The sequence below is a fragment of the Equus caballus genome, chromosome 2, assembly GCF_041296265.1.
Source record: "Equus caballus isolate H_3958 breed thoroughbred chromosome 2, TB-T2T, whole genome shotgun sequence".
NCBI classification, from domain to species: Eukaryota; Metazoa; Chordata; class Mammalia; order Perissodactyla; family Equidae; genus Equus; species Equus caballus.
Genome location: NC_091685.1, coordinates 111,647,894 through 111,661,194, shown reverse-complemented (window position 1 = coordinate 111,661,194; position 13,301 = coordinate 111,647,894). Strand labels below are relative to the sequence as shown.

Sequence of the window (13,301 nt, the reverse complement as noted above, 5' to 3'; positions counted from 1 at the left end):
TAAAACTTTTAGGGTTTTTTTAATTAAAATGTTTTCCATTATTTGATTGTATTGAGCTTTTAATTTTGTTTTAGGTTTATGAAGAAGCTGGTTCTGATTTTCATCAAGTTGCCTATTTTAAAACCCGAATTGGATTGAGAAATGCCCTCCGAGAAGAAATCAGTGGTTCTTCGGATAGGGAAGCTGTGCTTATTACCTTGAATAGACCAATTGTTTATGCACAGCCTGTGGCCTTTGATAGAGGTAAGATAAAGTCCATCATTCTTATGTTGTTGGATTTAGAAATGTTTGGTAATCCTAGATAAAAGGCATCTATAGTTTATCAGTATAAATACTTGACAGCTAAATGTCTCCTAAATATGAAATCTGAGCATCCACAAAGTTTCTTGCTTATTCCTTTCAGTTTTTAAAGTTATTTTACTTTTTAAACTTATTTGCTTTCTACTTGGTTATGTAGGAATGTCATTCAGAATTTTAATTCTAGAGCTAAGTTTTTTGGGTTGGATAATTAATGCGCTCATTGTTTTGGCATTGTCTTTATTCTACAAACATTTATTGTGTAATGTCTAGAAGTGGAATACAAATATGGAAAACAGGATCCCTGCCCTCGAGGAATTCTTAGTTCACTGGGAAAAAGAGCAAAGTAGGCTACAGAGTGGGGTTAGAGACACGTCCTAGGATCTGAGGGTCTCTAACTTTACCTGTGCTTCCTAGAGGAGAAACTCATTCTTCAGATTCAATTTGCAGTTAGGAGTTTACCAGGGAGACAGGGAAATGAAAGCTTGTTTTATTTGTCTTTGCATCCAAAGTCCTAGAACAATCCCTGGCATACAGTAAGAACTAAATAAATATTTGCAAAATGAGAGAGAATATGAATGAATATATATGTGTACAGAGGTCTAAGAAAATATAGCAGCAGCTTTCATAAAAGAAAATAATGGGAAATAAGACTGAACAGATAGATAGGGTTTAAGGTATATTGGGCAAATATGCTGGAATTGTATTTTAGAGGTAATGAAGAACCATTTATGAAGTCATTTAAGATTTGAATTGGGGTAGGCATTGGCTGGTGATAAGATCAGTTTGCTAGAAAACTCCCCTTTTGGCAGTGTTATGCACATTTTGTTTTGCTAAATCGGTGTACAGTTTTTTCATTTCTCATCTCACTGACTTCTCATCAGCTTTCAAAACCTCCTTAAAGTACTTTCCACTCTGTGTCCATGACGTAACGCTTGCTCTCCCTTCTACTTCTCTGGCCTCTCCATCTGTATTTCCTCTTTAGGTTCCTCCTTCTATACACTGCATTAAATGAAGGTTTTCCTTAAGGTTTCATTCTTGTTACAAACTCTGTCTTTGACCTCTCTCTCTAAATCACATTTTTTAAATGTATACTCCTAGTATTATGTACCTCTCCTTCAAAAATTTTTAACATTAGTAACAGTAAGCTCTGCAAGGTCAGAGACCATGTCTGTTTTTGTTTGTTATTCTATCCTAGTGCCTAGAATGTAATAGGCATTTCACAAATAATTTGTTGAATGAATGAATGGATCTGGATTTTCTTCTCCCTTCTGCCTTATGCAATTGCTTGTTTTCTGCTGCTTTTTTCCATTTGTCAAGTTGACTATGTCCTCTTAGATCCCTTCTATTTCTAATGCTACAGTTTTCTAGGAGTAATTTCCATTAATCAACCAGATTTTGCAGCTGTTGAGGTTTACTTGCTATATAGCTTCACAGTTTTGATTTTAATTTTCTGTCTTAATTATCAAAAGCTGTGCTGTTTTGGCTGAATTATAAGGCTGCCTATGACAACTGGAATGAACAACGAATGGCTTTACATAAGGATATTCATATGGCTACAAAGGAAGTAGTAGATATGCTACCCGGGATCCAGCAAACATCAGCCCAGGCCTTTGGGACTCTCTTCCTCCAGCTCACTGTGAATGATCTGGGAATCTGTCTGCCTATCACAAATACTGCCCAGGTACAAAAAATTGAATCATAATCCAACATTAAGAGCCAGACATTTCTACTAACAATTTCTATGTATATGGAATATAACAATACATTTTTCAGGAGAACAGTTTATAACTTAAGTTTAGTAAATAGCAAGTAAGATTGAACTCCTTCACCCACGATTTGTCTACAGTGTATTAAATATGAGTCTTGCGGGACTTTTCTCTGAAGCACTCTGATGTAACTCAGAATAGTGATGAGATGACACTCATCTGATCACTTCATTTTTACCTTGCCAAATAAGCACCTTAGTTTTCAGAATCTTTTTATTGTTTTGTTTTTTTTTTTACCAAAGAAACCTTTGGTATACATTTGTTAATAAAATAGAAACAAAAGGACATTTAAGAATACTAATTAGGGGCCAGCCCGGTGGCGCAGCGGTTAAGTGCACACGTTCCGCTTCGGCGGCCCGGGTTTTGCTGGCTCAGATCCCGGCTGCGGACATGGTACCGCCTGGCACACCATGCTGTGGTAGGCGTCCCACATATAAAGTAGGGGAAGATAGGCATGGATGTTAGCTCAGGGCCAGTATTCCTCAGCAAAAAGAGGAGGATTGGCAGCAGTTAGCTCAGGGCTAGTTTTCCTCAAAAAAAAAAAAAAAGAATACTAATTAATAGTGTTTAATAACCTCATCTAAAATAGGGTAGGGAATTTCAAAATGCTTTTAAACTAATAATTAATGGTAAGAAACTTCCAAGTTATGTGTACACCTACATAAAGCAAGAATTTTCTCTTTGTCATTTAGGATGAGTTCTCAAGAATATATAACTGCATGCACATGTGTATAAGTAAAGGCTGTAAACCCCTGTGAAGCCAAGAACTTAGAATTATAACAGATACAGAGGTCTATATTTTACTGTCATAATTTACCTTATATAACCTGTAACCTGTTGTTGAATGTCTTTATCTTTTAGTAAATTCATTTAACAAGCCAGTGTTAAGAAAAATTCTGGGTTGAGGGTTGGCAACATATGTGGTATGTTTGTGTCTCAGGAGTTGAAAAATGGTAATTTTTTAATGGCATGATGGACAGAACTCAAGAAGGCTCTACACACCAGGGCTGGTTGTCATAATGAGAACACTCCCGACAACTAAAACAGAAGCTTGAGATGGAAAAGTAGATAATTAGCCTTTTGCAAGTTTAGTTTAAAAAAAAAAATGCACATGGAAATTGTATTTCACTTGAGCAATTTAATTTTTAAAAGTAGGCATCTTTCTAAGCTGCTTTTTAATTAAGCTTTGTAGGCTTGACGCTAGATTTTTGATTCTATGAATCCTATGAGGATTTCCATGTTTAATAATTCGTCTTCTTTTGTTTTCTATCTCCTTTAATATATTTTGCAGTCTAATCACACTGGAGACCTTGACACTGGCTCTGCGTTAGTACTGACCATTGAAAGCACTCTCATCACTGCTTGTTCTTCAGAATCTCTGGTTAGTAAAGGGCATTTCAAAAACTTTTGTATCCGTTTTGCTGATGGCTTTGAGACGTCGTGGGATGACTGGAAACCAGAAATTCGTGGGGATCTAGTGATGAATGCCTGTGAGTGTCTTTTATTTTCTGTATGAGGTTTAGAATTTTTAAAAATTAAGAAAACCAGTGTCTTCATTTGTAAAACTAAAGGATGTTCAGATATAGGAATGTTATTGGATGTTGTGAAATAAGGGCTATTTCTAGTTAAAGTTATCAGAGCATATTTGCGAAACTGTAGCTTTCAGTAGTTTCGGTAAGTAAACCAGCTAGGCATTCTTTTTGATGGTATAACATTTGAACAGTGAGCATTATATAACATTATAACATTGAAGGTTTGCTCACTCACTGATTTTTCTTGTAATTGATTCATGAATGCCCAGATACAGCACTTTGTTCTGTGGGGATCTTGAAAGAAAGTGATAAAGGTGTAAAATACAGTTCATCATATAACATAGAACAGTTGTAGATAACCAGGAGTGGAAACTCCAGCCTTAATTAACATTGACATGAATGAACCCACATGTCCACATTTGTAGGGTACAAAGTGTAACTTGTATAAATTCCTCCAATTTGATAATACTCAAGCTTGGGAATAACTAAAGCTGTGTTTATATGCTATTTTGATGGCAAAGGGATTTATTTTTATCTGTATTAATATTTTAAATATTATAGCAGAGTTGAGAAAGCTTCACTAATCTTAATAATGAAGAAAAATTATATGTGAGGAATCAAAGGTTGTGAAGTAAAATTCCTCAATCTTGTAAGCCAAAATTAATACTTAATTACTTTTTGGAAGGTGGTATGCCATTGTTTATGCAAATTTTTCCCTTCTTCACTGGAAGAAAATCTTCTTTCCATTCTGGATTTTCTTTGAGGGATGAGAAAACTTTCCATTATTTTTATATCAAAAATTGAAGTTTTGGCATTCAGTGTTGACTTAAAACTTAGGTAAAATTACAGGTGTAATTCTTGTTTTTGAATGCTTTGCATTTAGACAATTCATAGGTAAAATACTAGGATTTCATTGAAATATTTCAGGTTACTAAGCAGACTTGATACAGAAGTACGCACCCCTAATCTCCAAAAGACCGAAAATAGCCTTCATCAGAAATCTTGATGAATAACCATTTTTCACAGTTGTTATATATATTTTTAAAAGTCACTATAACTGTCTTTGTGTTTTTTCTTAAAACAAAATAAATTTAACCCTACTGATTTTTATTAAGATGACATCTGGGCCATCATTATAGTCATTTATACAGAGAGAATATATTTGGAGCAAAGGAAGGATATCATTTCCTTATAACAGTTTATCTTAAACAAATGGAAAATGCATAAGAAATATGCCTCTAACTCAAAATCAAAAATACATCTTAAAAAATATAAATAATTAATAACTCAGCACCTCAGTGTATATTATACAACAAAGTAGAGTGTGGACATGCTGATAATTGTGATAATCATAATTGATTTGGAGTTTTGGAGGGTATTAAATGACTTGTTTTTGTAATGTGCTTATTGTTTGGTGTCTTGGGAGGGAGGCAGAGGACGTGAGTACAGCAGTTGTTTTATTGGCATAATTATAAAAAAAATTCTAAATTATAAAATAGGCAAATTAGTTTACTACTTTGTAGTTTTTATTAAGTAGTAAGTATTCTTGGATATAACTGACATTTAATATTCTTGAAAAAAAGAGTTGGGTATAGGGCAGAGAAATAAGGAACAGTAGGATTATGCCTTAGGATTTTTTTTACAGATCATTTTAAAATCATGCTCTAGAAAACACATGGCCCAGAGAAATTTCCTCTCTAGGTGATAATGTTTTTTGGGAAATGCAGTAAAAATTAAAAAGGACAGTCTGTAGGAAGTGTTCAAAGGACCATGTAAGCATATAGTACCCTTTAGACCCTTTACATTACCATGTATTTTAAAAAAATATATAAACCATTAGAAGTTTGAAAGACTCCAAGCTCTCTGTTAATACCCAGGGAGCATCAGGTCATGAGAACAGGAGATTGTTGTCCTGTATTCAGACTAATGGTTGGTCCAGCTCAGCATTCCGTCTCTGATGCAGAGAGCATGGGTACTATGGGGAAGCTTGGCTGGTTTCCTGCTCCTCACTTTCAGGATTCCATTCTGCTCCTAAAAATCTTAATATTCCTTATTAATTCATCATGGCTCCGTATTCTATGAATCTATATAATCTTTTCTAAAACTTAATTTTTAAAATTTCTCTGACACTTCTTGAAAGTCCCAAAAGTTTTCTACCCTTTTTTTTATTTACTAGTTCTTCCTTTCACTAGGCCTTACTTATGTTACTCAAATTTCAAAGGGTCTTTTTTTCATTCTAGCGTTCCTAGATTTGAAAGGGTAATCCAGGTTTCTTTTGCTCTGATTTATAACCATGACTATAAAAGGTGAATTGGGCAATCTTTTACCCCAAAACAAGATCTAGTTCTTTCTTATTTTATAATTTGTATGTGAGGCACAGGTAGCATATGGCTCAAAAATATAATTTAGATTTTAAAGTTATTGGCACTATCTTAAAATATATATATATACACTAGAAACTGTCAATAAATAGCCCTGTTCTCCCAAAATAAGTTGTAATATTTCTGCAACTCAAGTTGAAGTAATACTTGAATACCAGTTTAGGATACCAAGTGAATTGCAAAAAGACATTTCATTTAAGATGTATGTACTGTCAGGTTTAGATTGAAATTTGTTTTCCATTAAAGATTACTGAGAAAAGGTCTTAATCCTATCATTAGACTTTACTTTGATTAAAAGTTATTTCAAGGATTGTATGCCCTTCACTGTTTAAAGTTGTTGATTTAATAAACTTCTTTTTTTTGAAGCTGCAGTTATCTGATTAAAGCTAAGTGTTAGTAAAAGTTTCAAAGTTAGTGCCAGATACGTTCTGGAGATAGGTCCATAACCTTATGAGACTGACATCATGAGCCAATCATTTTTTTCTCATAAAATGTTTCTTGTCAAAGGAAATGACAAGGGTGATGAATCATGTCTGTGACCTAATGTGGCAGTTCTTAGTTATCAAAAAATCATTTTTATGTCATTTGCATTCTCAAAGTGCCATTCACTCATGATGGCACAAATTGTTGGAGCATCCAGAAACCAGAGGTCAGAGATAAGAAAATCACATGCAGAATGTGAAGATAAAACTGCAGTTAATTCTTAAAATCATAGAATAAAATATTGTGAGATATGAAATAGATATTATGAGTCATCATCTAAGGTAGCCCTTCCATTCTGCAGGTTAGAAACTGAAAGAGAGGCTAATGATACTATTTAGATAATAATCTTTAGGTGAAAAATTGCAGTAAAATATTTAACCACAAGCATAATTTTATTTAAAACTATTTTTGGGGTGATTTTTGTGCAGGTGTAGTTCCCGATGGCACCTATGAGGTATGCTCCAGGACTACAGGACAAGCAGCAGCTGGTAAGTTCACATTTGCTATTACTTTTGCTATATATGTCCATTAGAATTCTGCCTTTATATATGTAGTTTTTGCTTTTGTATTAATCTAGTGAGAGGGTCTTTCAACTAATTCTGGTGTATCCTAATTTTAAAAACTATTTTGCAATAATATTAGCATATTTATTTAACAATTATTAATTAGATACCTGCTGTGTACAAGATACACTGCAAAATGTTTTGGGAAAGACTAAGATGAATAAGATATACTTTCTACTCTATAAATTTAAATTCTAATAATATAATTAAGCCTCTGCAGCATAATTAAACTATAATAAGTGATAAGTACAATAAAATATAAAATTTCAATTGCTGTTGAAATTTACAGGAGGGAGAGAAAATTTCCAAATTTGGAAGGATACTAGGATCAGAGAAAGCTTCATGGAAGAACAAGCATTTAAACAGGGACTTGAAAGACAGATAAAATTGTTTCTTTAAGCAAAAACTAGGAGGTACAGGTCAGAGAAAATTCAGGCAGAGAGACTAGTATCAAGCATGATGTCAAAACAGTGTCTAGTTAGAATTGTCCAAATTGGCTGGAACAAGGTTATATGAAAAGTAAGATGGGGAAAGTCTTACATCCCAAAATAAGGAGTTTGAACTTGATTTGGTGGACAGTAGGAAGCCACTGAGTTTTTTTAGGAAGAAAGAAGATGGTGACAGTATTAAAGGGACACTTTCAAGTATTAGAAAAAACCTGGGGGGCTGGCCCCATGGCCGAGTGGTTAAGTTCACGCACTCTGCTGCAGGTGGCCCAGTGTTTCGTCAGTTTGAATCCTGAGCGCGGACATGGCACCGCTCATCAAGCCACACTGAGGTGGCGTCCCACATGCCACAACTAGAAAGACCCACAACTAAGAATATACAACTATGTACTGGGGGGCTTTGGGGAGAAAAGAGGAAAAAAATAAAATCTTTAAAAAAAAAAACAAACAAAAAACAAACAAAAAAAACCCTAGGAAACTGGTTAGGAGATAACTATAGAAGTAATAGCCTGTCTTGACTAAGATGATAGCATGATGTAAATTTTTATTATTTTGCTTGGTCTAAAATTAGGTATTATTTAAGGGCTCTTAAAATGTTGAGGGGGTGGAAGCTGATTAAAGTTGGTAGATTGCTGGGGCCGCCCCGGTGGCACAGCTGTTAAGTGCACACATTCCGCTTCTTGGCGGCCCAGGGTTTGCTAGTTCGTATCCCTGGTGCAGACATGGCACCACTTGGCAAAAGCCATGCTGTGGTAGGCGTCCCACGTATAAAATAGAGGAAGATGGGCACAGATGTTAGCTCAGGACCAGTCTTCCTCAGCAAAAAGAGAAAGATTGGCAGTAGTTAGCTCAGGGCTAATCGTCCTCAAAAAAACCCAAAAAACAAAAAGTTGGTAGATTTCCTTTCTTTCCTTACTGTTCCCTCTTTTCCTCCCCAAGCCTAGTAGCCTCAGTGCTCATCCTATATACCTTGTCGCAGAAAGCAGCAAGGCTGACAGTCCCCACTGACAGAGAACTGAAGAGGCAGGAAATTTCCAGCAGTAGTGTTAGAAGGATAGGGTGGTGACTGAGATAAACATACATATTGGAGAAAGGTCACGTAAAAGTCTTTGTCAGGACTCTGTTTATAAGTGACAAGAAACCACTCAGACTAACTTAACCAAAAAGTGGACCTTAATAAAAGGAGATTTGCAGATCACAAGTAAACTTAGGAGTGACTCTCTCAGTGAGAGAAGGAAGCAGGTCTAGTCAGGGGCCCTCAGGAACTACTGGAACCAAGAACCCAACTGTCACCAGGACTCTCTCCAGCTCTTGTCTTTGCTCCTCTTTGACTGCTTCATTTTTTTCTTACTGCTGACCTCCTCCTTACATATGGCAGGAAACATGGCTACCAACAGCTCTCGAGCCACATTTCTTCAACCTTAATCACAGGAGAGGGACCAATCTTTTCTCGAGTCCGGGGAAGGATTCTTAGTTTTCTAACTTTGACCCTCACCTGGACTAATTATCTAATTAATTCTGGCTAAGGAGTGAGTGTCATGGCAGTTCCTCCTATAGCCATGGGAAGGTAGATCAGCTTGGAGGTGGCGGGGAGGGAATGCATAGTTCATAGGAGAAAGAGGGATGCTGCACAGAGGAGACAGCAGATGCTCACTATACAACAGGGGAACCAACCTCTGAGTCTAAGGTTTCTGAACAACCTAGCTGTGAGAGACAAGGGTCATTACACAGGGCCATGATCCATTCTATTCCTTACATGTCAAATTACTTAAATTTCTGTTCCCAAGACTTACCAAAAATGGCACTTCTTTATTTAAACAGAGAGTAGTAGTGCTGGAACCTGGACACTCAATGTATTGTGGAAAATGTGTGGGATTGATGTCCACATGGATCCTAACATTGGCAAAAGACTTAATGCTCTGGGCAATACCCTGACAACACTGACAGGAGAGGAGGACATAGATGACATTGCTGATCTAAATTCAGTGAACATAGCCGACCTATCAGATGAGGATGAAGTTGATACTATGTCTCCCACTATCCATACTGTAAGTAAACTCACTGTTAGACTTTTTGAGGACTGGCTTGCATCCTGAGACAGGGATATTATTAACTAGGTGTTATTTATTATCTTGTAGTTGCTAATTGTGGAGGAAGGAAGGGAGTAGTGGTTCTCTCTGTCTACATGTCATAATATTGTTTTTTAATTTCATAATATTGTCTTTTAATTGGGTTCTTTGTTTTATAATCACTGTCAGCCAACTTGTGCCTTAACCTATAGGTAACATACTAACATTAAGCAAAGTGCAAGGCAACCTGTAGAGACAGAAAGTAGATTGGGGTTGCTTAGGGCTAGGAGAGTTGAGGAGGTTGCGAGGGGGAATGGGAAGAAACTGCTAACAGTTAGGAGGTTTCCGTTGGGGGGTGGTGGAAATGTTTTAAACAGATTGTGATGATGGTTGCATAACTTTGTCAGTATACTAGAAACCACTTAATTGTACATTTTCAATGGGTGGACTGTATGGCATGTGAACTATATCTCAATAAAGATGTTAAAAAATGAAACTTAAAAGCAAAGTGCACGCACACAAAATGAAGTATACGTTTTTAAAATAAGTATTTCCATCTATACTGTACATTCTATAGCATCAAATTATTTGGTAGTTAGAAAGTTACTCTCTGCTTTCATTCTAGTATTGATTTTTTAAAAGTTTTTAAACATCTTTTAACTATTGTATCATGAAATAGTTTTGTTCTTGGAAAGAAATTTTTTAAAAAATTTATGTTACCGTTTATCATTTAGAGTTCAGATGGAAGTTCAGTAAGTGGAGATGGCCACAAGCTCACCTTTGGGCAGCGACTTGTAAATCACCTCCTAGGCCTGACGCCCCCACATCAGCGCTATTCTGTTCCTGCAGAGTATCTGCGTGACCCCGAGATGTGGGGCTCCCCTCAGTCTAGCCAGTCCCACTTGAAAGCATGCAGAGCTCACTCATGGGGAAACGTAGGTAGCAACTAAATAGATTCCTTATGAAAATGAAGGAATTTGAATCACTGGAGAACTCCAATCATCTTTCTTAATATAGATGGCTTTGAGTCTTGCATGCTTTCTTTGATTTAAGGTGTGACTTTTGTGATAGATTTGCTCTGTGACCTGAGGGTGGTATTGACAGACATGCTTTTGATTTCTCAGGAAGCTGTAGATTATCGAAGACAAGGAGCATCTTCTAGCCAGCCAGGAGAACTGAGAGGAAGAAAAATTATGAAGCGTATCGTGGATATCAGAGAACTGAATGAACAGGCCAAAGTAATAGATGATCTTAAGTACGTATAAATTATTTTAAATTTAGCACAGTATTCCCTAATAATAGAAGCATAGGATTTCAAATGTAGGGGAAACTGGATTTGGGCTAGTACAACCCCTTTAAGTTCATAAATGAGATCACCAAAGTTCAGAGAAGTTTGGTAATTTGCCTGAGATCATACATTTATTAGTGATAAAGTTAGGCCTGAAATCCTAGTCTGGTGCTCATCACAACTCCCCATTTCTGAGCAGTTTATGACTGACTTTATATCACATATACATGTCTCTACATGTGTGTATACACTTACATGTATCTTTATATGCGTATATAAATATATGTATTAGTCTTTTGCTAACATCAGTATTTCTAGAATGCAAATTTTTAAGAGGGAAAACAAATTTAGCATCTATTAAGTACTGTGAATTTGACGTGTTACCTCAGTTTAATCCTCACAACGTTTCTGAGATTAGACGGCATTATCCAAACTTTAGAGATGAGAAAACTGGCTCAGAGAGGTTAAAAAATTAGAATTTGAACTTGTGTTTGTCTGAATTCAAAGTTCATGTTTTTTTTTTTTCTTTTTTTGCCTGCCTGTATTAGCAGTTCTCTAGACCTGAGATGGGGGTAGCGTGAGGTGAGATGGGGTAGTAGATGGTAGTAGCTTTTTTTTTCCTCTGTTGCCTGCTGGGTAGTACTGACAAAGTAATACTTCCTCTATAAGGCTAAATATTCTTTTTGCAAACTTTGAAATTTTTGTTTTCCCAAAAGGTGACAGTCATGCCTTATCTCTTCTAATCTTCATACACCTGTACCTGTGTTTTTTTGCATTCAAGGGCTTTACACAAATATATGCATTTTGTGCAATAAAAAGTATTAACTAAAAACTTGTCTGTAAATTAACTATGATACAGTGATTCACATTTTCCTGTTGACTTACATTACAATTTGAGTTTTGTTCTCAGGGAAAAAAATGACCTGAAGCAAAATATACTTCCTCCCATAAAATCTTACCTGAGGCTTAAGTTATAATGTAGAATGTTATATAGAGACATTCTTCCTCAGAGTGGGTCCACAGTTTTCATAAGATGGTCAGAGAGACTCTTGACACAGAAATGGGTAAGAACCATTTCCTAAAATGTTAGAGCTTCTTCATAGTTTTCCAGATATGAGTGTTAACCTTATGGAGGATTTTGGCCTGTCCATACTTAATCTTTGATATTCTGCCAAGAGAAAAAATTAAAAAGAAGCAAGTAAAAATCAATCTTACTTTGTTAATTCTTTACACAATTGCAATATTTGTTTTGCATCCAGAAAATTAGGTGCAAGTGAAGGAACCATAAACCAGGAAATTCAACGTTACCAACAGTTAGAATCGGTTGCTGTGAATGACATTCGAAGAGATGTTCGTAAAAAATTACGGAGGTCCAGTATGCGAGTGAGTAAACACTTAACAAGAATTTTATTAAAGCAGACTATTTTTTTATTTTTTACTTTATGGAACTTTATGATGATACTTACATTGTTCTCTTTCTTCCTCTGTTGCTGGTGATAATACCAGCTGATTTGCATGTCTCCTGTCTACTATGTACCAGGCACTGTTTAAAGCACTTTATGTTTAACAATCCATTAAATAGATTCTTCAACAACCCTTTCCCCATTTTAAAGATAAGATAACAGACATAAAGAGGTCAAGTAACTTGACCAAGGTCATACAGCTAAGTAATCTCAGTGGAGCCAAGATTCAAATCCAAACAGTAGGACTCTACAGTCTGTGCCCTTAACCACTGTGTTTTGTCTGCCTTTCATGAAGTCATACTTTCTTTTTAGCCTCTAAGTCAAATGTGAACTCTTTTGAGATGTCCATTCTACCCCTACCCCATTCTCCACAACTGACTTTACCTCTCAACCACCGGGGATTCTCAGCACTTTACTCCTGTCTTTGTTTGCATCTTTAGCGGCCCTTACTAGAGTTTGAGTTTCTTAAAGAACAAGTTATTTACCTCTGACTGCACTACCTACCACATTTTTGGGGATTTAGTCCAATTGCTGAACAGTTGAAATAAATATAGAGATATACTATAAACACATAGAAAATAATTCTAAAACTTAGTCAAATAGAAGTAGGTTGCTTTGGGTCAAAGTGGTCTTATTAGTGGAAAAACTACTTGTAAACGTTCTTAACTTTTTTTAAAAAATCAGAATCCTTCATTTTTTACCAGAATAAGGTTTTTGGGTGGCACTCCAGTCCATAAAAAACATTATATCAGAGCTGCTGGGGTCAGAAGAAGGGAGAAAGGTGTGGGGATCCAGGGCTCATCAGCTTTTGACCTTTCTTTCCTTGCTCACACCTGAACTCCCAGACAGCCTCGTTTGAATACTGTTCAAAATTAGTTATTTAAAGATAAAATCCAACTTGAGTTATTTATCTCTGGCTTCTGATAGTAACAAGTAGATAGTGATGATCCATAATGCCTAGTTCTATATTTAATATTTTTGTTACTATGTACCTAACAATCATACAATAT

General features: G+C 35.9%; 1 protein-coding gene and 1 long non-coding RNA gene across 22 annotated transcripts in view; one reads left to right on the top strand and one right to left on the bottom strand.

Annotated features, from left to right (window-relative positions):
• The window catches only part of BLTP1 (bridge-like lipid transfer protein family member 1), a 194,398-nt gene that overhangs the window by 143,372 nt on the left and 37,725 nt on the right, over window positions 1–13,301 (top strand). For 13 of the 21 annotated variants that reach the window (XR_011436204.1, XR_011436203.1, XR_011436202.1 and 10 more), the window contains 8 exons: window positions 75–243; window positions 1,770–1,981; window positions 3,358–3,556; window positions 6,891–6,950; window positions 9,293–9,519; window positions 10,275–10,475; window positions 10,665–10,795; window positions 12,088–12,211. Coding sequence is in view for 17 of the 21 variants with exons in the window: in XM_023636601.2 (XP_023492369.2) it covers window positions 75–243; window positions 1,770–1,981; window positions 3,358–3,556; window positions 6,891–6,950; window positions 9,293–9,519; window positions 10,275–10,475; window positions 10,665–10,795; window positions 12,088–12,211 (1,323 nt within the window). In the remaining 4 variants the exon portion in view is untranslated. The remainder of the gene's footprint in view (window positions 1–74; window positions 244–1,769; window positions 1,982–3,357; window positions 3,557–6,890; window positions 6,951–9,292; window positions 9,520–10,274; window positions 10,476–10,664; window positions 10,796–12,087; window positions 12,212–13,301) is intronic. The other 8 variants (XR_011436205.1, XM_070259673.1, XM_070259671.1 and 5 more) reach the window with 1 other exon arrangement.
• Window positions 11,788–13,301, bottom strand: part of LOC138923083 (uncharacterized) — a 59,438-nt gene continuing 57,924 nt past the window's right edge. Inside the window, exon 4 of the long non-coding RNA XR_011436207.1 lies at window positions 11,788–11,996. This is a non-coding gene — a long non-coding RNA (uncharacterized lncRNA). The remainder of the gene's footprint in view (window positions 11,997–13,301) is intronic.